Source organism: Rhinatrema bivittatum, chromosome 7 (genome assembly GCF_901001135.1).
Source record: "Rhinatrema bivittatum chromosome 7, aRhiBiv1.1, whole genome shotgun sequence".
Lineage (NCBI taxonomy): Eukaryota > Metazoa > Chordata > Amphibia > Gymnophiona > Rhinatrematidae > Rhinatrema > Rhinatrema bivittatum.
The window spans coordinates 216,731,956-216,755,283 of NC_042621.1; the positions used below are offsets into that span (position 1 = coordinate 216,731,956).

Sequence of the window (23,328 nt, forward strand, 5' to 3'; positions counted from 1 at the left end):
GACAAAAAATGTTAACAAATGGTTACAAATGCAAGCTTTCAGGACTTTCATGTAGGGGTGGCCAACTCCAGTCCTCAAGAGCCACAAACAGACCTTGTTTTCAGGATATCCACAATGAATATGCATGAAACAAATTTGCATGCACTGCCTCTAATATGTGCAAATCTCATGGATATTAATTGTGGCTATCCTGAAAATCTGGCCTGTTCGTGGCTCTTGAGAACTGGAGCTGGCCACGCCTGCTCTAATATATTTCCACAGGCAATGCATTGCAAATGAAGCTGAAGTTCCTCATAAGGAACTATATAATGTATTGTATATTATCCATGCTAATCCATCTTGTGATTCCTTTTATGAGACCAACATAACGCTTTATGCAGAAATGTTTCCTGCACATGAGCTTTGAAGATCAAATGGATTCATTCTTCAAGATGGCAGCAGGCTGTGATGATATAATTAACTAGCAGATGTTTCATTCTTCTGTCTGGTAGACTGTGCAAGTACAGAAATAATGAACTAATGGAAATATAAGTGCTTATTGTAGCAGGGCTTGTGTTCCAGGCTACACGTTCCTATCAACAGAGCTAAATTTGTGGGGGAACAGTTCCCTACCATTACTTTTCACATGCCATCAACTGGATTGGTGGTGGTGCAGAGACTACAGGAAACTGCATGTTGGGCATCAGCCATTCTAGTATACTGGTATCTATTCAGATTATTACAAAGCTTTTGATGACACATGAGTAGGGAGGAGTTCTAAGAGTGAATTAAATAGGGGGATCTTGCACATGCATCTACCCAAAAGGGTAAAGTATAGAGGAGGAACATGTCTTGGATAAGGAGTGATTTTTTACAGTTACACTATCTGTGGCAGCTGGGATCGATCCTTGGCAATGTCCACAGGAAAAACTAGGTAGAATAGTTGGGCTTTTTTCTGTTATTTACTATCAGGCCAATACAGTAAAGTGCGCGCCTTTGGACGCACGTTTGACACGCTAGCTTTACCCCTTATTCAGTAAGGGGTAATAGCGCGTCGAAAATGCGTGTCCACCCCCCCCCCCCCCCCGAAACTAATAGCGCCCGCAACATGCAAATGCATGTTGATGGCCCTATTAGTTATTCCTGCGTGATTCAGTAAGTAAAATGTGCAGCCAAGCCGTACATTTTACTTTCAGAAATTAGCGCCTACTCAAAGGTAGGCGTTAATTTCTGCTGGCACCGGAAAAGTGTACAGAAAAGCAGTAAAAACAGCTTTTCTGTACACTCTCTGACTTAATATCATGGCGATATTAAGTCAGAGGTCCCAAAAGTTAAAAATAATTAAAAATAAAAAAAATAAATTTAAAATCGGCCCGTGGCTCACGGGTTGAAAACTGGACGCTCAATTTTGCCGGCGTCCGGTTTCCGAACCCATGGCTGTCAGCGGGTTTGAGAACCGATGCTGGCAAAATTGAGCATCGGCTGTCAAACTCGCTGACAGCCGCCGCTCCTGTCAAAAAAGAGGCGCTAGGGACGCGCTAGTGTCCCTAGCGCCTCTTTTTACTGCGGGCCCTCATTTAAATACTGAATCGCGCGCACAGGGGAGTGGCCTGTGTGCTCTCCCATGACTTTTGCTGAATCGGCCTGTATATTACTAAGAACTACTCCATAAGTGTTCTCTTAGCCAAATAAGTGATAGATTACTGTACTGTAGCATATTTGAGCTTTATTTATTCAAAAATACTTTATATCCAATTAGAACTACTACTAAGACATTTTGGAATGAAATTTTGGGAAAGTACTCATAAGTACATTCACAGTTACAAGCTGAAATGTAAATACATATAAAATATAAGGGAGTTTAAAAACATTTGCGGTGAACGATGGATGGGCCAGCTTCATCATATTCTGGCTTGCTGATCCACATCTGCTGGAAGGTAGACAGGGAAGCAAGGATGGATCCACCAATCCAAACAGAGTACTTCCGTTCAGGAGGAGCAATGATCTGTTGTAGTAAAAATAAAATAAAGACAAACACATGTCAACAGCTATTGTAAAAGCATCTTTAAAATAAGCCCTGCTATCTGCCTGAGTACTGAATACCCTTCCAGTAATGGGAGAATAACTACTACAGCTAAGGAAAGGTACCAGAGCTAGTACAGCTTAACCAGCACATGTTTCCTTATGGCTGAACAGTAGAGCTGCTTTCTATAGTCCAAAAAGTTGGTTATAATCTCACCTGAGATTCTGCCTCACAACTGTACAGCTAAGTTTTGGCCTTTGGAATACAAGTGAAATAGGCCAGCGCATCTTACTAGGGAAGCAAAATTTTCTGCCTGAGGTGAATTTATGTATTTGTTTTTTATATACAGACATTCGATATGGTATATCACATCGGTTTACAGATTAACTCATGGAATAATATGGCAACGGTGCCTTATTACATAGAAACAAATGATCTTAATTAACTGTTTAACTCATGGAATAATATGAGAACAGTGCCTTATTATTATTGCATACATTACATAGTAACAAAGAACCTTAACATAGTAACCAGGAACCTTAATTAACAAATTGGGATTTATGTTGGTATACTTTGAGACAGTGTAACTTAACAAATTGTAATTTCATTTGAATTACATTGTGTGATGGATGGGGGTGGGTTGGGGAAGTTAGAGAACTTGGTTTGTAGGGGGGGGAGAGAAGAAGAGTACAAGGAGGTCAGGTGATGACACTAGTATGTGGGTTGGAAGGCTTTCTGGAATAGCCACGTTTTTAGGATTTTCTTGAAGGACTGGGTTGAGAGTTCTAATCTGAGATGTGTGGGTAGTTTGTTCCATAGTGAGGGGCAAGCTATTGAGATGGCGTGTTCTCTGGTTGTGGTACGGTGGGTCAGTTTGGTGGAGGGAATTGTCAGCAGGCCGTTGTTTTTGGATCGGAGGTCTCTTTGAGTGTTGTGAGGGTGGCGGGCATCCTTTAGCCATTCAATCTTCTCGTTGTTGATGGTCTTATGCATAAGGGTTAGAGCTTTGAATTGTATTCTATAGGTTATGGGGAGCCATGGAGGTCTTTAAGAATGGGTGTGATGTGGGTGGAGCGTTTGTTTGTGATAGATCTGGCTGCTGCATTTTGCAGTAGTTGAAGTGGTTTGAGGGAGGATGTAGGGAGCCCGAGTAAGAGGGAGTTGCAGTAGTCCAGCTTGGAGAATGAGGGATTGCAGTACTGTGCGGTAGTCTTGGTTGAAGAGGAGGGGTTTGAGTTTTCTGAGGACTTGTAGTTTGAAGTAACCCTCTTTTATTGTTGCGTTGATGTGGTTTTTTTAGGTTAAGTTCGGAGTCTAATGTGATTCCTAGGTCTCTTACTGTGGGTATGAATTGATTGCTTGGTTGTGTGGTTGGGAGGTTTTGAATATTTTAGTGGAGAGTTTGTTTGTTATATATAGTATTTCGGTTTTCATGTAGTTGAGTATGAGTGATATCTGAGTAAGGAGGTTTTTTAATTGGGATGAGAAGGACTCCCATTGTAGTAGGGTGTTTTGGATGTTCTCTTTGGGGAGGAGGATTTGTCCATCATCTGCATAGACATAGTTGGAGATGCCCAGGTTGGAAAGGAGTTTGCAGAGGGGGGAGCATGCATATATTGAATAGGGTGGAGGAAAGTGATGATCCTTGTGGTATGCCGTGTGAGAGGGGGAATTGTCTTGATTCATTGGTATTTATTCTTACTTTGTAGGTTCTGTTTGATAGGTAGGAGCCGAACAATTTTATGGTGGTGTCACCAAGTCCAATTTCCCTTAGCCGGGCTAGTAGGATATCGTGGTTGATGCTATCTAAGGCGGCTGAGATGTCCAGTAGTATTAGTAGGTAGGAGTGACTAGCATCTAGACCTCTGAGTGCTGTCAGCAAGGGATAGTAGGAGTGTGTCTGTGCTGAGTGACTTTCTGAAGCCATGTTGAGTAGGATATAGTATTTTATGGGTTTCCAGGTGTTCGGAGAGTTGATGGTTTATGAGTTTTTCCAGGATCTTTGCTATGAATGACAGATTTGAGATGGGTCTATAGTTTGCTGGGTCGGAGGGATCCAGTTGAGGTTTTTTAAGTATTGGTTTGATTACGGCACATTTCAAGGCTTCAGGGAAAATGCCTTGTTTGAGGGATGTATTAATTATGTCTGCAATTGGTCTGGCTATGGGTTTGGGGATTAGTTTAAGGGTTTTGACTGGGATTGGGTCGAGGGGGTGGGAAGCTGGGTTTATTTTTTGTATGATTTTTTTTTAACTTCAGTTGAGGCTATGAGTTTGAAATTGGTCTATGTGGAGGTAGTTTTGGTCAAAGGGTTTAGCATTTCCTTGCTTGCTTGGGGGGATTGATAATTTTGTGATTTTATCTGTGAAGTACTGGGCAAGTTCTTCGCTTGCTTTTAGGGGAGCTTTCTGTGATGGGTGGGTTGTGACTTGGTGAAGGATTAAATGCCCCCCCCCCCCGCCCGCCCGCCCCAATGGCCCAGTGCAGGTGAAATCACAGAGGACCAGGGGGAAGGCACTGGAGTGTGACGTGACTTGTCCAAAGGTCACAAGGAATGGCAATAGGATTTGAACCCTAGCTTCTCTTGTTTGCAGCCCACTACTCTGACAACTCAGTTTTTGGGCCTGTTATTTTTTTTGTGCTCAAGTCTTCTGCATCCGTACTAGAGGGCAGAGGTGGAGAAATGTTTAATGGGGTGGAGCGTCCCTCCTGGATCTAGAAATAGAACTCCTCTATTGCCTGCCTCCCACCCTTCTCCAGGATTTGCCCCCTGGGGCTGTGAGAGGGTGGTGAATGGTGGGAGTCTGTGTGTTTGACACACTCTATCTTAGGGCTGCTACAAGGGTCTTAGATGCCCTAGACCAGGGGTCGGGAACCCATGGCTCGCGAGCCAGATATGGCTCTTTTGAGGGCTGCATCTGGCTCGCAGACAAGTGTCGCCATACTTCGCGGTTCCCCGCTGACCCAGCTGCTCCCCGGTCCTCCGCCGCCCGGGCTTAAAATGCTGTCAGCCCGGGCGGAACGCGGCAGGACAGCTGGAGTCAGCGGCACCGGCGTGCTCTCTTCTCCTCCCCCCCCCCCCCCCCGCGGCCCGGAAGAGGAAGTGGAGAGCATCGGGTGCCTGCGCGGGAAGAAGAGACCACACTAGCGTGGTCTCTTCTTCCGCGCAGGCACCCGATGCTCACCACTTCCTCTTCCGGGCCGCGGGGGGAAGGAGAAGAGAGCACGCCGACTGGAGTCATCCGGGTGCCTGCGCGGGAGTCATCGGGTGTCAGCCGGGTGCCAACGCTGGAGTCATCGGGTGCCTGCGCGGGTCTTCCCGATGCTCTCCGGTGCTCTCTTCTTCCCGCGGCCCGGAAGAGGAAGTGGAGAGCATCGGGTGCCTGCGCGGGAAGACCCGCGCAGGCACGCTAGTGTCCGACGGGAAGAAGACTGCAGCGCGGCTCGGAGGAAAATGAAAATCTTCAACCGCGGCCGATGGGACTCCGCCTTCGCCTCCGCGAGGGCTGAAAATGAAGGAGGATAGCGTTGGGAGGTGGCTGCTGCTGCCGCGAGTTCCCGGGGGGGGGGGGGGGGAGAGAGAGAGTGAATGAGCGAGCAAGCATGTGTGTTTGAGATCCTGTGTGTGTGAGTGAGAGATTGCATGTATGTGAATGATTGAGAGCCTGTATATGTGAAAGAGAGTATGTCTGTGATTGAGATCCTGCCTGTGAGAGAGAGAGCATGAATGTAAGTTTACCATTGGGAACCTGTATGTGTAAGTTTGTAATTGAAAACCTGTTTGTTTGAAAGAGTATGTGTGTATGATTGAGATCCTTTGTGTGTGAGAGAGATCATGTGTATGTATGATTAAGAGCCTGTGTGTATAAGTAAGAGAGAGATCATGTGTGTCTGTGTCTGATTGACAGCTGGTTTAGGTGATGGAGCATGTGAGTATGTGATTGAGAGCCTGTGTTTAAATGAGAGAGAGAGACCATGTGTGTCTGTGTGATTGAGAGCTGATTTAGGTGAGGGAGCATGTGAGTAAGTGATTGAGAGCCTGTGTTTAAATGAGAGAGAGAGACCATGTGTGTCTGTGTGTGATTGAGAGCTGATTTAGGTGAGGGAGCATGTGAGTATGTGATTGAGAGCCTGTGTGTAAATGAGAGAAAGAGAGGACATGTTTGTAAGCATGTGAATGAGAGTCTGTGTGTGAGAGAAAAAGACAGCATGTATTTATGTGATTGAAAGCCTGTGTGTGTGTAAGCGTGAAAAGATAGACAGCATGTGTGTAAATGTGTAATTAAGAACCTATATAAGTGAGAGAGAAAAAACATTTGTATATGTGAATGACTGAGAGCATGTGTGTATAGGTGTGTCATTGAGAGCCAGTGTGAGAGAGAGCGCTGGTATGTGACTGAGAGAGGAGAAAGTTCCAAGCAAACCACCCCACCTCCTGCTAATTCAGAACAATCTCAGGACACCTGGATATCAAACGTTCCCAGGTATGCAGAGCAAAAAAATTTTTGTATCCTTATCATTTTTCATTACTGGATCTTTGTGTCTGCTATTTTGAAATATTTTGTTGGTATCTGGAAATGTTTTATATGAGTTTTTAATTATTGGATATTCCACTCATCAGCTGTTTCGAAATATGTTCTTTTTGTTAGTACAGTTTTACTGCTGATGATTTTATATTTCTTGATTTGTTTTATAAGGATGTGTGATGTTTCTTTTTTCCTTTGTTACACTGCATACAGAGACTCTGGCTTGTTGCAGTTTCCAATTCAGTTTTTGTCTGCATGCTTCTTGTTATGCGTTTTGGTCTCTTTATTCTATGTTAGGTGAGGGACAGCACGTGATTCAGGTGAGGTTTTCTGCTGGCGTGTAGTTTCTGTGTAGGACTCTATAGCAGCCTGACTTGGTCCGTTTTCCTAATAGGAGATGTATTGGTGTCTTTAGGCCTGGTGTAATATTTTCAGAGACTTATTGTACTTTAAAAGTGTGATCTTACATAAAATGCACACATTTACTTGTATTTAGTTTTAAACATATTGTATGGCTCTCATGGAATTACATTTTAAAATATGTGGCGTTTATGGCTCTCTCAGCCAAAAAGGTTCCTGACCCCTGCCCTAGACAAACCTTACGGCCTTTCACTCCCCCTTCGTATCCCTCCCCACATAATTAAAACGTAGGCATTCCATTTTAAAATGTATTAACTTTCTCATCCTAAAAAGGCAGATTGCATATGGAAAGTAGATATTTTTTCTTCAGAATATTGTACTTTGAATATCACAATATATTATATAGGTATATACTGCAAGAAAATACTTTCAAAAATAATAGTTTAATAGACTTAATAAACTACCTTTCTTGTAGTAATAAAGGCAGTTTACTGGATCCCATCTGGTATTAGGCCTATGGTAAAGTGCAATGGGTGTAGACTGGGCCCACAGAAAGCCAGGAATAAACTGAACTACAATTCCAATACAGTAAGCTTTCCATATCAATTGTTTGCACTAAGAAAAAGCCATACTGCACATCTTACACCAGGCCCTAAACATCAATATACCTCCTATTTGAGAAACAGATTAAAGCCAGGTTGTTGTAAATCCCTACACAGAAACTATGTGCTAGTAGAATACACTGGTAAACAAATTTCTGGGAACATTTTGTTTCCTCCACAACCTTCGGTGAAGCAAGTAGCTTTTAACAAGCTGAACACAAATATGCATTTATGTCTGTATCATGTACTGTTCGCCAGAAAAGTATGATATACATTAAGCATTGTTACGTGTCTGCCATTATAGCTTATGCTGCTATAATGTTGGCACCAGAAAAAACTAAAAATGTTTTGCTACTGATTTTAGTTTGTAATCACTGCTTCGAGGATGAGAGTCTAACTGTGTGGCCACCCATAGGCAATGAGGGAGCGGGGAGGGTACACCCCTCCCCTTGTAGTAACCCATTGACCCCAGCCCTGCAATAGCAGCAACCAGCAAGGATCCTGTGGTACCCCACCTTCTTCTCCATCACATGCTTTCTGTTACCATGAAATAACCCCTGTGAGGGTTAGGACCCCACAGCTTCTCTGAGCGGGTGACTGTGCTCAGGTTCCCTGTGAATTTCCTTGCTGAAGCTGCTGCTGTAGGGCCAGCGGTGGTATGGAGGACAGAGGTGTGGCAGCAGCAGCGTTCCAGCACTCTTGAAGTTGCCTGTGCCTAAATCTGGGCCTGCTCATATGAATAATGATAAATTCTTCTTGCTAGTTGCATACTACTACTGAAAGCTAATGGAGCTGCACTTGCTATATTACACAACTAGGTTGGCAGTTATCTTTCCCCACAGAATGCCACTCTGCTGAGTACCCTAATTCAAGCAGGTACTTTTTATTGTCTTGCAATAATTCATAAAATTTCTTCCATGCTTCTACCTCCTACTTGGTGGTGAGATATCTGCACATTCAAGCTCTCCTCTTGTATTAATTCAACCAGTTTACCCTGCCAGGCCCTAAAAATTGGCAGTTCATCTATCCTCTTTCATAATATACATTTACAAGCAGTTTGGAGGACTAAATACACAAAACTCTTTTGCCCTTTCTTTAATCCTATTATATCACACATTTATTTATTTATTATTTTTATATACTGACATTCGATCTCAATTGAGATATCACACCGGTTTACATTCAGGTACTGTAGGTATTTCCCTATCCCCGGAGGGCTTACAATCTAAGTTTTTGTACCTGAAGCAATGGAGGGTAAAGTGACTTGCCCAAGGTCACAAGGAGCGACAGCAGGACTCAATCCCTGGTCTCCTGGGTCATAGGCCACTCCTCCCAAATATACCTCTGTTGACATGCAGCATTATAGAGTCTAAGATTTGGTAAAGCTAACCCCCATTCCTTGTCCCTTGTTAGTTTATCTGACCCTTGCCCTCGTCCCTCACCATATAAAGTCAATGAAAACTGATGTAATTGGCATTAAGTCTGATTTTGTCAGCCAGCAGGGTAAGATTTGTAGATTTCTGGCATCATCATCATCTTTAAAAGTGCACAGCTATCTATGAAAAACAATGGAAGGTCTTCCCATAGTTGTAAGTGAACTTTGATCTGCAATATAGTCTCCTTTATATTCGATATATATAATGTACCCAATTCTCTAGGGATCCATACCCCTAAATATTTTAACTTCCCCATCGTTCACTTGAAAGGAAAGGTACCACACCATGTTGCCTCTAAGGTTCTGGTTAATGGCATTGCCTCAGATTTATCAAATTTTATCACTAGGCTTGCAAAAAATTCTCAAATTGTGAAAACACTTGTATTATTTATGAAATTTCCTGCTGCATGTTACCTGTGAACAACAGAATATCATTTGAAAACATGCACATTTTTAAAGTTTCATTTCCTGCTTTTATACCTTGAAATATATTTGAGCGTCTTAGTTTTGTTGCAAAGGGTTCAATAGCCAGAATAAACAATGCAAATAGGGGGCATCCTTATCACACTCCACAAAGCTGTTTGTGAGTGTATCATTGATGAGCAGTCTCGCGGTGGAGCTTTTGAGAACTTGAACCTATTGCAGTATTTGTCCTACCCAGCCTAACTGCTCCAAAACATATAATAGCAACTGAGACAAAAGCCTTTTCTGCATCCAGACTTAAAATCAGACCCAAACCACGCAACCCTTAATATAGCCTGTTTGATCTGCTACTTCCAGTTCTTGGATTAGGGTATTAAGCTGCAGTGAGCATAGCTGCCAAAATCTTTACATCTACATTAAAGATACAGGGCAGTATGATCCCACTTCAAATTAGTCTATTTCAGGAGGAAAAGCACCTTTATCCAATATCTCATTTTACCTACATTTCAATGGCCCTAATTCCTGAAACCTTAACAAAGAATTCTGCACCTAGGCCATCCTGCGGCCTTCCCTAGCTTGAACCTTTGTATCACACTAATGAGCTCATATTCCTTTAAGTGTTTGTTTATAATTTCCAATTGCACCGCTGTAAGTTTAAGCCAAACAAAATCGCTGAAGAAACTGTTTCTCCCATCAAGATCTTCCTGCTTTTTTTACTATACAGTTCTCCACAACACTCAATAAAACTTTTTGCTATTTCCTCATTGGCAGACTTTATGTGGTCCATATTCAGTAGGGCGGTTTGTGGACAAGTTATCCAGCAACTTGTTCCATATATTTAGCGGGATAAATGTCCTGCTGATGAATATACTTGCTTAAAGTTATCTGGCTCCATGCAGTCGAATAACTTACATTCAAATATAGGGACCTCCGGGGCAATCTCCTCCCTCCCCCCCCCCCCCCAACAATACCTTATGAAGGCCGGGTCGGAGGCTCCATGTACCAGTTTTTGTTTTTTTCTATTTTTATGAACAGCCTGCCCCCTCCCTCCACGAATGGCTGTACCTTACCCCCGACACTGCCGAGAAATCTGGACGCTGCCGGGTGTCTCCTTGGCAGGAACGCTGCCATTTTCTGCCTTGCCGCTTTCACCGTGCCTCACTCTAAGCGTGCTTGTGCTTCTGCCGCATATCAAGGCCCCGCAGCGGGAAAACCCTTCGCAGCGCTCCCCGATGACGTCAGCGCAGCTGGGTATTTAAACCCCAGCCGTGCTCTAGCTCAACCCCTCTGCAACAGGTCCCTCTGCCTTGCATTGCATGTTCTTACTGTATACTGTGCCTTGCCTCCTTGTCTTCTCATTGTTCCCTTGCTCCTTGTTGCTTTTCTGCCATGTCCTGTCTTGCCTTACCTGTCCGCCCTGCCTGTGACCTATTCCCCTGTGTCTTGATCTGTCCATCCATCTCTGCCTGCCACCTGGTACTGACCTCTGCTACAGCCACCGGCCTCTCCTTTACCTCTGCCTGCCCTGACCTCAGCTTGTACCAGGATCCTGTCTCCTCGCTGCTAACCCTGACCACTGCCCGTCCCTGGACTCTCTCTGACCGCTCCTTAAGGGACACTCGCCTAAGCCCTGCTGGCCTCTGGAATCCAAAGGCTCAGCCTGCAGGGAGTGGGGCTGGTTTAGGTAAAGCTCCAGTCCTAATAGGGGCATCTGGCAGCTGTCGACAGGGGCCTGCTAGGCTTACTTACTAGGCTGTGTCAACCATACCACAGTTCTTCTCACATCTGTGACATCCTAACCATCAAATCATACTTTTATGATTGTTAACCATTATAAAGCCTTCTTCAGACTACAGCCAATTTGCTATTTTAGTTACCTGGATCCTCCGCAGCCAAAGCATCCAGTACACTTTGCATACAGCCACCATAAGGTCAAATTAACATAGAAAAAGCAAAATGTAAAATTTACACCTGCTTATTTTGTATATGCCAATTATTTGCAAACTGCCATTAATTTCTAGTATACATGCACACATATTCATTTAAAAGTGTTTATATACCACTTTTACAAATATAATTTAATCAAAACAGTTTACAATATAAAAACATACGTAATAAAAACCTAGTTTTAACCATAAAAATAAGTCTAAAAGAAAAATCAACATAAACTCAAAGACAAAAACAAAGCAGATCACAGCACACCCTTCATCAAATGAACAGCCATATTTTTTCCTCTTTCCTTTTATGACAATAAACACAGTAGTTAATGAACCAAAAGAGAAAACTTCTTTGGATGTTTATGGACCAGCCAACAGTGTGGGATAAAGTAATTGTAATACAAAATGATGAAGAATGTTCCTTATGCTTCATTTCGGAACACGCTCATCTACAACTTTTAGTTCTCATTTTCACCCCTCCTCAGCTTTTCCAAGAAGGCTTTTGCTTCATATTTTGTGGCAAGAAAAAGCACACAGCCCGTTTGCACTCTGATCTTAGCGGGAAAGAGGCAAACTTCAATCCTTCCTCATAAGCACATAGAAGCAAGTTGCTTCCTTTGCACCACAATTCACAACGAATAATCATTAAATATTAATAAGGCGTTATCTTCATATTCCAATTTTTGTACTTTGTGGTATATCTGGAGCAAGTGGATTTTGTGTGCCCGGTATAAATTCGGGCAATCACTAATCATGGCTTGTTTCCATTATCTCAGCTCATACTCATGCTATGGGCCCTCACACCTGACCTGTTTTGTTGCCACATCTAAGCCCACTTTTTCCGGCAGCCATTTTTCAATGAAGCCAATCAGTTCATGACCTTTCACCAAGTCCAGCAAGTCAATAATTCTTATATTCTTGTGGTGTCCCTGGTTTTCTTGGTCCTCAATTCTTTTGAGCAGTTCTGAATTTACCTTTTGCAGAGCCAGAATTTACTGGGTTGCTCTGTCTTTTTTTTTCTCTCTTCCTACAGTTCAGCTTCTTCTCTTCTTTTGGTATAGATTTCAAGCACCTCTCTGGTTTATCACTTCTTCGGAAACCACCACAGTAACTTTTTCTTTTTCCTCTGCATCCTCCATTTTCAAGATCCCTGCTCTAGACTTCTCACATGCACTTTGTAGAGCCTTTGTGGTCATGATCAGATTTATAAAGATGAAATAGCAAAACCAATCTTCATTACACAAATTATTGAGGCTAAATGTAGTGTTCACTTGACTTACTTATTGGCTTAATTTGAGCAAAATAGCTGAATGTTGGGGGCTCTGTAGGAGCTCCAATTTCCTGATCTGAAATGTATAGAACTCTTGACTTCAAGAACTAGTTTATTCAAAATATGGTAAATAGCTGTGACCTGGTCTCATGTGCATGATCCCTCCCATTTTTCCAGAAATGCTCTTTTTGTGAGGATTACGTAAATTAGTTTATAGAGATGTAAAACATTTTGCTGAAATGTGAATAAGCAATTTCCCTGTGTTTGAGTTATCATAATAGGATACCCTCTGGTTTATTGAATACATGATGCTTGTGAGAGTCTTCTGTCTAATTGTTTTGGTTTTGCTCAGGTACCATTAGGTTTGTGAAGTTTTAAATTAGGAGTTATACACATATATATCATAAGAACATAAGATATGCCATACTGGGTCAGACCAAGGGTCCATCATGCCCAGTATCCTTTTTCCAACAGTGGCCAATCCAAGTCACAAGTACCTGGCAAGTATCCAAACATTAAATAAATCACAAGCTACTATTGCTTATTAAATACCATAATAGCAGTTTATGGATTTTTCCTCTAGGAACTTTTCTAAACCCAGTTACACTAACTGCTGTAACCACATCCTCTGGCAATGAATTTCAGAGCTTAACTATGCACTGAGTGAAAAAGAATTTCTTCGATTTGTTTTAAATGAGCTACCTGCTAACTTCATGGAGTGCCCCCCTGGTTCATCTATTATGTGAGGGAGTAAATAACCAATTTACATTAACTTGTTCAAGTCCTTTCATGATTTTGTAGACTTCTATCATATCCACCCTCAGTTGTCTCTTCTCCAAACTGAACAGCCCTAACTTCTTTAGCCTTTCCTCATAGGGCAGCCGTTCCATGCCCCTTAACATTTTGGTTGCCCTCTTCTGCACTTTCTCTAGTGCAACTATATCCTTTTTGAGATGTAGTGACCAGAACTGCACACAGTATTCAAGGTGCGGTCTCACCATGGAGCGATACAGAGGCATTATGACATCCTCCGTTGTATTTGCTATTCCCTTCCTAATAATTCCTAACATTCCGTTTGCTTTTTTGATCACCATAACACACTAAGCCGATGATTTCAATGTATTATCCACTATGATGCCTAGATCTCTTTCCTGGGTGGTAACTCCTAAGACAGAACCTAACTACAGCAAGTGTTATCTTTCCCTATATGCATCACTTTGCACTTGTTCACGTTAAATTTCATCTGCCATATGGAAGCCCAATCTTCCAGTCTCGCAATGTCCTCCTGCAATTCATCAGTATCCGCTTGAGATTTAACTACTCTGAATAATTTTGTGTCATCCACAAATTTGATCACCTCACTCGTCAGAACCCTTTTCCAGATCATTCGATTTGGAGAGGGATTCGAGACCTTATATGAGCTGAGGCAGCAAAGGACTAGTTTTCCTTATGAGTAATACCTTAGAAACATATCAGATGGCAGAAAACCATAAGGCCCATCTGGTCTGCTCAGTTTATTTCCTGGTACAATGTGATAGATCCATTTAATGTACCTTCACTTCTTCACATCAGAGAATCCTTTATACTTATCCTATGCTGTCCTGAATTCTGTTACTGTGTTTGCCTCCATCACCTCCGTTTACAGGCTGGCTCTGTTGAGGTGTGTGATTGAAAATAGTTTATAAGGGAGGCAACAGGATAAACAAACCTGTTCTCATAAAGAGGCATAGCATAGTACTGAGAGAGCTAGTAGTGTCTGATACTGCATATTAATGCATAATTTTTAATGTTCATTTGCCTTAAATAAATGATGTACTCTTGTAAATATTTATTCAAAGGGAAGACTGGAGCAGTAATTAAATTAAAAAGAATGATAGTGGACAAATATTTATACAGGTTGTGAGTTACTACACTATACCTTTATTTATTGATAATTTTAAGGCAACAGGATACCTTTAAAATGAATTACAGCTGTTTTAGAGATGCATATAAACTGTATTTCACTTACAGTATATGTACTTAGCTATACTGTGCATTTCATGAACTATCTTCAAAAAAGTTTTGTAGTCAATAAAAATTAAACTTTAGCAGATGAAAAGACCGGTCTTATGGTTTGGGGGCAATGCAGTTGGAATTAGTGGATTGTTGGAACACTGCATTGATAAGCCTTCTGAGGCGAGTATGGACTGGTCACTACATACATACCCCCTTTGAAGTGGGGGGTGGTGGTTTCTTTATGCACATCTATGCTCAAACTTTACAACGTGATCATCAGGGAGGATACAATGGAAGAATAAAAAGGGGGCACTTAAAAAAAACCTCTCATTTGTACAGGAGGTAATATATACCTGGATTACAAATGTGTTTTAGCAAGAAAGGCTATTGACTATTTTTCAGGTAAAATACACAAATACGCTCATACCTTGATTTTCATTGTGCTGGGAGCCAGAGCAGTGATTTCCTTCTGCATCCGATCAGCAATGCCAGGGTACATAGTCGTGCCACCAGATAGCACATTGTTAGCATAAAGGTCCTTTCTGATATCAATGTCACATTTCATGATGCTGTTGTAAGTGGTTTCATGAATACCAGCAGATTCCATACCTGCAATGAAAAGAATAATTTAGAGAATTAGTGAACAAAAAAAAGGTTAATAAAATCAGTAAAAAGAAGGATCCAGTAGCTTAGTATTTAGTGCTGCGCACTGCCATGCAGAGGACTGGGGTTGATTCCTATGTCAGGTCTTCTGGTCTCTGGGCTAGCTGAAATTGCATGCTGCAGAGGCAGTATACACAACCTCCGGGAAGAGGGGGGTCCCAGTTATCGTGAAATGGTGATACTTAGTGGCTGGATTTAGAGTGAGCCTTGGTGCACAGCCCCCAACTGAAGACTGTCACTGTGCTGACTGGGCTAGTGCACTTACTATGTAAACCACTTTGATGTTATGAAAGGTAAGTATTAAATAGGATAATTAAATAAAAGCCCAAGTAATTGCGAATGAAGGCTCATAGAACTACATACTAGCTCTGGTTCCAACTGAGCTGGAAGTGCTAAAGGAAAAAGGGGAAATGGTCAGCCTCCCAAAAATATCAGTGTAAAAAATACTAATTTTGAAAAGTATATAGTAGTATGGCCAGAGTGGGACGTGAAGGTTTAAATGGTAAGGAAGTTCAAGAAGGCATGGGGTAAACACAGAGGATCCTCAGCTGCAAAAATGTGAAAAGATAACAGAAGAATGACCTAGTGATACTACAGGCCCTGGGGGTAGCTGGGTTGGTATAGCAGGCTTTTTCTCCCCAGAGATCAACTGGCACAGTGAAACTGATTGATGTTGGCAAAGGTACTGCCTGAGTGCCAAAGGCTAAGTCTGAGCAGAACATGGCAGGCCAGTGAATGTTAGTCTGGATTTGTTACCCTGTCTGAATTTTGGGCCAAGAAGCGAGATGTACAGGGGAGATGGTGGGATCATTTAGTGTTAGAACCATAAGGAGGCACTGGATGGAAATATGTGCAATGAGAGGCGATCACTTGCTACCAGTTGTAATGTAGAAAGGAGAACATCTCATTTTGATTCATCTAGGAGGAGAAAACCTTGCAGCCTGCAAAGGATCAAGCAGGGCCAGCTCTAGGCTATAAGACTCCCTGTTCAAAAACCAAATTTGGTGCCACCATTCCCCTTTCACAGTAGGAGCTCCGGCACAGTGCTATTGCCTTTGCTAGTGACAGTAGGCTCCAACACAGCATCCCCCCTTTATCTCTCAGCCCCTTTTGTAATTTCCCACATCCTGTGGCCAGCACCATTATTCTCCCAATACCATTCTCTCTTTCCCCCTGCTCACATGATGTGGAAGGGTGCTGGGGGTGGTGGTGGGGTTTGGTGTGGCAGTACCCCCATGTGCTTGCCACCCTGTGTGGCTACATAGCTTGCACACCTGAAAAGTCAGCCCTGGGGTTGAGTTCATAATAAGACTTGGATAGCAGCTTCATTCCCCTGAGCTAGAATTGTTGGTATATCATCTAAAGGAGAATATGGAGAAATGAAATAGGCAAGACATTGGAGTTTGCTTTTCATTATTTTTTACTTAGAAAAGGGATATATGCCTCACAGAAAAACTGTAAATACATGACTCTCTAATAATTCTAAATAGGGTATGGCTGGCAGTGCTTCTTGGTAATTAGACAGTGATAGCTCCATATAGCTGCTGGCTGTTTTTATGCATTTTTTATTTTCCAGTCTATATGTTGATTATCTTTTTATATAATATTGATATAAGCTATTAATTCCAGATAGCTATAGTATCAGGTGGCTTATTCATCTCTTTGGTCAGTAGTGCTGCAAAGGTGATTTATAACAAATTACAATTAAATTGGGAGGTATCTAAACTTATTTAGGGAGATGAGGGCATAAATGTAGACTGTGATTATAGAATTAAACTAGCAGCTGGGTCTGTCTAGTAGACTGCAAGTACAGTAATATCTAGAAGTCCTAGCAGAATTGCAGGCACTCAATTAGGGTCCAGCAGATAAAACAGTGGACCTGGGGGGGCTGGATTGTTGAGCAAAAGCTTTGTGGTTTGACATGAGAAGAAAGGGGCAGGGGGTATAAACTAAGAAGATGATCTTTTATGCCCATCTTCCTAAGATGATGGAGTGTCAAGAAGAAAGAAACAAAAGCTGGGCTGGATAGGGAGCGAATCTTACAAGTGGTCATGCGGTGTGGATGGAAGCTGAGGCATATCCTTAACAGAGGTAAATGGGCAGACTGAATGTGGGCCATGTGGTATTTTTCTGCTGTTATCTACTGTGTTATATTATTATAGTTATGTGCACCTTTTTTACCCCACTGAATGGAAAAGTCAGCAGGAGCATAGAGTCTGGTTTTGTTCTAGTCCCTCAGAGCCTCACTTGAAGCCAAAAGGAAGAAAAATTGCTCCATTTATTATTTTTCCCCACTTTGACCGGACCAATTATTAGAAAGGCAATGCATTTAGCGAACAGTTTTCAAAGACATATGCCTGCGTATCAGGCACTTCCTGGGTAAATTCAACAGGCTGAAAACTGCTGTGTCAGGCAAGGGAGCTGCAGGGAGTTTCCATTTGCAAATTGCCTTGCAGACAAGCAAGCTATCTGGGCAGTCTCAAAATGACCCCCTCAAGGCCTTAGTTCTACAGCTGCATTACTCTGCAGACTGGCTATACAGCATCCTGCCATATTGGGAAAATGCAGAGAAAGGAGCTGCTACTTCAGATGCATGCACTGTAGCTTCAAAAGCAGGCACTGCCATGTCCTAAAGGGACTCACCGATAAAGGAGGGCTGGAAGAGGGTTTCTGGGCAGCGGAAACGCTCATTACCAATAGTAATAACTTGGCCATCGGGAAGTTCGTAACTCTTTTCAAGAGAAGAGGAGGAGGCAGCTGTGGCCATTTCATTTTCAAAGTCCAATGCCACATAACACAGTTTCTCCTTAATGTCACGGACAATTTCACGCTCAGCTGTTAGAAAACAAAGAAAGTCATAAAAGATATATGAATTTCTGTATCTAGCATTACCGTTTCCTATGATTTAAAATGAACAATGTTTAAGAGAGATGACTTTCCATATATAATTTTGTCTTATATAAGTCAGGAATGGCAGCTTATTGAAAAAAAACACAAACTATGCAATTTGTGTCTTATTCACATTAGCAGGCCGATACAGTAAAGTTGCGTGGAAAACAGGCACTCAGTGTTGAGCACCCACTTTCCTAACGCTCGCCCAGCCAACTCTCCTGAGTGCGCAATACAAAATTTAAATGAGGGGTCGTGCTAAAAGGAGGCGCTAGGGACAATAGCGCGCCTCTAGCACCTCCTTGGCAGCCCAGGAGAGATGGCTATCAGCGGGTTAGGGAAACAGATGCTCAATTTTACAAGCAACTGTTTTCTTAACCTGTGCACAGCCACACGATATTAACTCAGAAGATGTACAATATTTTCTGCTTTTCTATACACTTTGTTGGGCTGCTCAGAAATTAACGCCTACTCTGGGATGGTGTTAATTTCTGAGCAAACAAATGTGCAGATCGGGTGCACTTTTTTTTTTTTTTTGTATTTGGGGCAAATAGCTAATAGCTTCAACAACCTGCATTTGCATGTGATGAGCATTTTTTTTTGGGGGGGGGGGGTGTTGGATGTGTGTTTTGGATACACTAAACCCCTTATTGTATAAGGGGTTGTGGACACATGTCCCAAACATGCGTTCAAACTTGTGTTAAACAGTGCACTCAGCTGAGCACGCTTACAGTATCAGCCTAATTGTATTTACCGTAAACTGTAGTTGTGCCATTGTTGATAATAATGCATTATGGTATTTGCAATTTGTGGCATAACAGATGGTAAACCTGGGTAGATTTTCACATATGATTAACAAGTGCGGTCCAGTTTCACAAGAATCAACCTTTGAATTCCCGAGTTATGTTTCTAATATAATCTGAGGTACATCAACAAATGTCAAACATAGATATGTATTGACATGAGCGAGTGTTCCTTAAAATGTACTTGGCACACTCTCCAAGCTACCCCTCCTCCTAAGAGTCATACAGTCTACACATCAAGCAATGGAAATGATCAAGGTTTAAGAACATTTTATGATCCTGCAGACATGCAGTTTTTTTCATGGATCTTGAACTGAATGCAATAAAGTTGATCCTCTCCATTACTGATGGCATGAAGCTGTGCTGCATTATGCATTTCACATTTACAGCTGTAATTACAATGGTATTTATTTTGGAAACCTAAGATTATTTAGAAAAAAAAGATTTCTGAAGATGGTGGATCTAGCTGAACGCGCCTGAGGTTGCTCTCATAGTCTTTTTGATTTCCTTTGCCAAAGCCTCATACTGCTAGGAAGCGGCAGGCCAGAGAGGCTATGTCTGCTCCCTTGCCAACTCAAATTTCAGGCCCAATGGATGCCCATGTGCGGCGGGGAGCTTGGATTCTGAGACTTGGCTCACTGGGAAATGTTTGGGAGGAAGTCAGACCCAACATTTTCCCTGAGCTCAAAACAACTTTATCCCCAGAAGAACGGATGGCCCTGGCTAATCCAGCAGAGTCAAGACCATCTGACCAGCCCCGCAAAATTGCCCAGCCCGAAGAGGGGGAAAGTGCAGTTTTCACGGTCAGAGGCTGGGAGCTCATCAGGGAATGCCCTGGAGTCCCCTGTAACCTCTGCTGAAGCCGGGGATTTTGTCAGTAACGCTGTTTCTCAACGAACTGCAAGAGAAGGTCTTGATTTACCATCCATTCAGAAATTGGAGTTGTTAAGACCCATGTTAATTACTTTGGGTGCCATATGGGTGGCAATACAGATTTTAAATAATAATACATTCCACCAAATGAGCCCTGTCATTAGTTCCTTGGGCATTTTAGATAATCGTTTGCAATCTGTTGAAAATGGTGTTAATGAGAATAAGAATTCCTGTGAGTTTTTGAAAAAGGATATTGGTAACATCACAGATATTCAATCCAATATGACTAAGGAAAACCATTTTACCTCCAACAGAGTGGAACAAATGGAAAACCAAATGCGGGGAAGGAGCCTTCGTTTCATAAATTTTCCAGAAGATCCTTTAATTGCCCCTAAAGACATGTGGAAGAGATCCTTGACTGGGATTCTCAAAATTCCTGAGCAAGCATTGCCGCCTGTCTCAAGAGTTTATTATATTCCACCCTTTAAAAAGGGTCCTCCTGATCAAAAGGGGATTCAGGTTCCAACAACTGTTGAGCCATCCCAGTTGGACCTTACTAATATATTGGAACCTACTAAGAAACGGATCGATACTGTAAAACCGCGGGAGAGCGGACGAACGCCCGCTCTCCCGGCGCACGCACCGGCCCTTCGCCGGTGCGAGTGATCCAGTATGCAAATGAGGTGACGCGGTGCAAACGAGGAAAAGGAGGCGCTAGGGACACTAGCGCGTCCCTAGCGCCTCCTTTTGGCCTGGAGCGGCGGCTGTCAGCGGGTTTGACAGCCGACACTCAATTTTGCCGGCGTCGGTTCTCGAGCCCGCTGACAGCCACGGGCTCGGAAACCGGACGCCGGCAAAATTGAGCGTCCGGTTTTCGGCCCGACAGCTGCGGGCCGAATTCAAAAATTTTTTTTTTTTTTTTTTTTTACTTTTGGGGACCTCCGACTTAATATCGCTATGATATTAAGTCGGAGGGTGCACAGAAAAGCAGTTTTTACTGCTTTTCTGTGCACTTTCCTGGCGCCGGAAGAAATTAGCGCCGACCTTTGGGTCGGCACTAATTTCTTAGAGTAAAATGTGTGGCTTGGCTGCACATTTTACTTACTGGATCCCGCGCACATACCTAATAGGGCCATCAACATGCATTTGCAGGTTGAGGGCGCTATTAGGTGCCGCGGGTGGGCCGCGTGTTTTCCTCCCCTTACTGAATAAGGGGTAAGGGAAAACACGCGTCCAGAGCAGGCTGACAGTGCGCTCCGACGGAGCACACTTTACTGTATTGACCTGAAAGAGAGTTAGTTACTCCTGCTACACTCATCGTATCTTTTCTCCTGGAATCTGATAGAGAATGGATATTAAGGATGTTTTTTCATCACCGCATGGAAACCTTAATGGATTTTAAAGTCTGTGCCTATCCAGATCTGACAAGATAGACTGTTAAGGCCCAGAATATTAAAAATGGGTGATTTTTTCCTGCTTAAGTTTCTATGCAAATGTATTATTAAATACCAGAATGTTTCATACATTTTCTTTTTACCATCACAACTCGCCTCTTTCTTGAGTGAAAAACTACCAGCTATCTTAAGTTCTTTTCCTACTGTTTCTTCTATTGTTCCTGATTGAGCATACGATTCTGGCAATTTAGTCTGTTAATACTGATATATTGCTCTCTGTATACGCTAGATCTTTTCCTGCTAAAGAATGGAAATTATATTCCTGTGGTAGTGTAATTGGATCCTTCTATAGAGGATTTAGATCATAAGAGTCATTAATATCATTGTTTCTTTCTTTCTTTTCATTATTTCCCTTTGTCATTTTGTATTTCTTTATCTTCTTGATTGCAAATTCAAGTGATTTCTTGAAATGTATTGAAAAATGTATAAATAAAAAAAAAAGATTTCTATTGAAATGGCATTAGAAGATTTCTGGATTATAATATCTGAAGTCATAAGATATATTTAGTCTTTTTGTGGGTTTGAGAGGCATTTATACAATAAATAACACTACAGGACAGGTAATTAAAAAGTTGCAATTTACACAAGGCACTTTAAGGATGCTTTTAGGCACCCACAATCAGCTGCATAATTTTACAGAGAGCTGTTGATGGGCCACAGATGTCCACAGACACCAGTGTTTCTACAGTGACCTATAAACATATGCATAATTGATACATTTTGAACTGAACAACTTGCCCATATTAACTTTCCAGTTCAGGTTGACTCTCTTTTCTTTCCTTCCCATCTCCTTCAATTCAGTGATAAAGCAGATGACTCTGAAAACAATATGGTGACCCCAGTTTTTCTTGCAAGTATTTAATTGTTATAAGTAACCACAAAGATTGATTATAAAACTGTTATGAAATGTGTTCTCATTATTTTGTTCGGCAAATAATATAAATGTGAAATGCACATTGTCATGATTGATTTATCCATCAGTTCAGTATCAAACACTTTAGCCAGGGGTTTTTCTTTTCATTTTGATTACCAAATAATATATGGACTTTATGATAGGCATTTTCTCTGGTTTTATAGGGGGGGGGGTGAAGAGTTTGCATGCAGCTTCCTGCAAGGTTGAATAACTCAGATATAAGCATGGTGGACCACTGATTATTTTGCTGATTTAAACCAGAAATTCCAAGGGCATAGAAAGTAAATGTTACCCATCAAGGTAGTCCCTAATAACCTAATGCATACTGGGGAAGGAGGACAGGAGAGCAAAGTGGAGAAACTTGCACTGTCACTGCACAACTGGCATTTCTCTCTGAACAAAATGTGGCCTCTGGTACATGGGGTTGTCCATCTGATGCACTTTGCAAGCATTACATTATTACATTCACAGCTTCAAAGATCTTACCAGTAGTAACAAAGGAATAGCCACGTTCAGTCAGGATCTTCATGAGGTAGTCAGTTAAATCACGACCTGCCAAGTCTAGCCGCATTATGGCATGGGGCAAGGCATAGCCTTCATAAATGGGTACATTGTGGGTGACACCATCTCCAGAGTCAAGCACGATACCTTATGGAAAAAAAACAGGTGTCATTTAACCTAAGAAACTTCAGGGCTATGTAAATGGTTAAAAATACAAATGGTAGGGACCAGCCAAATGTTTCAGTAGCAGTGTCCATGTGGAGGGAACTGGGTTCAATGCCCCGCTCATGTCCTCTACTCCCTGGGGGTTGGCCAGGGTTGAAGATGCTCTGGAGGCAGTGAGTCACATTGGTGATACTACACAGCTGGATTTAGGGCCCAAGATTGAAGGATTTTAAAAGGAGCTCTGGTGTATGGCCCCCAGCAGAGGGCTGCTGTTGCACTGATTATAGAGTATAGTGCAAGTGGATATAGAATAGGGAAAAAAACCCAAGTAGGCAGATCCCAGCTCTGGTTCTACTTGCCAGGTGAAAAAACCTCCTTATAAATATCAATAATCCTTAGTCAAAATGTTACCTACCAGTTGTACGCCCAGAAGCATAGAGGGAGAGCACCGCTTGAATAGCAACGTACATAGCTGGTACATTGAAGGTTTCAAACATAATCTGAAAAGCAATCAGAA

The 23,328-nt window shown here is 42.2% G+C and overlaps 1 protein-coding gene across 1 annotated transcript in view; it reads right to left on the reverse strand.

The window, feature by feature from the left end:
* Positions 1 to 1,685: 1,685 nt before the first annotated feature.
* The window catches only part of ACTA2 (actin alpha 2, smooth muscle), a 43,517-nt gene continuing 21,874 nt past the window's right edge, over positions 1,686 to 23,328 (reverse strand). The window contains exons 5-9 of the mRNA XM_029609830.1: positions 23,227 to 23,311; positions 22,632 to 22,793; positions 17,857 to 18,048; positions 14,978 to 15,159; positions 1,686 to 1,984 (exon numbers count right to left, since the gene is read on the reverse strand). Of these exons, the coding sequence (XP_029465690.1) occupies positions 1,841 to 1,984; positions 14,978 to 15,159; positions 17,857 to 18,048; positions 22,632 to 22,793; positions 23,227 to 23,311 (765 nt within the window). The 3' untranslated portion in view covers positions 1,686 to 1,840. The remainder of the gene's footprint in view (positions 1,985 to 14,977; positions 15,160 to 17,856; positions 18,049 to 22,631; positions 22,794 to 23,226; positions 23,312 to 23,328) is intronic.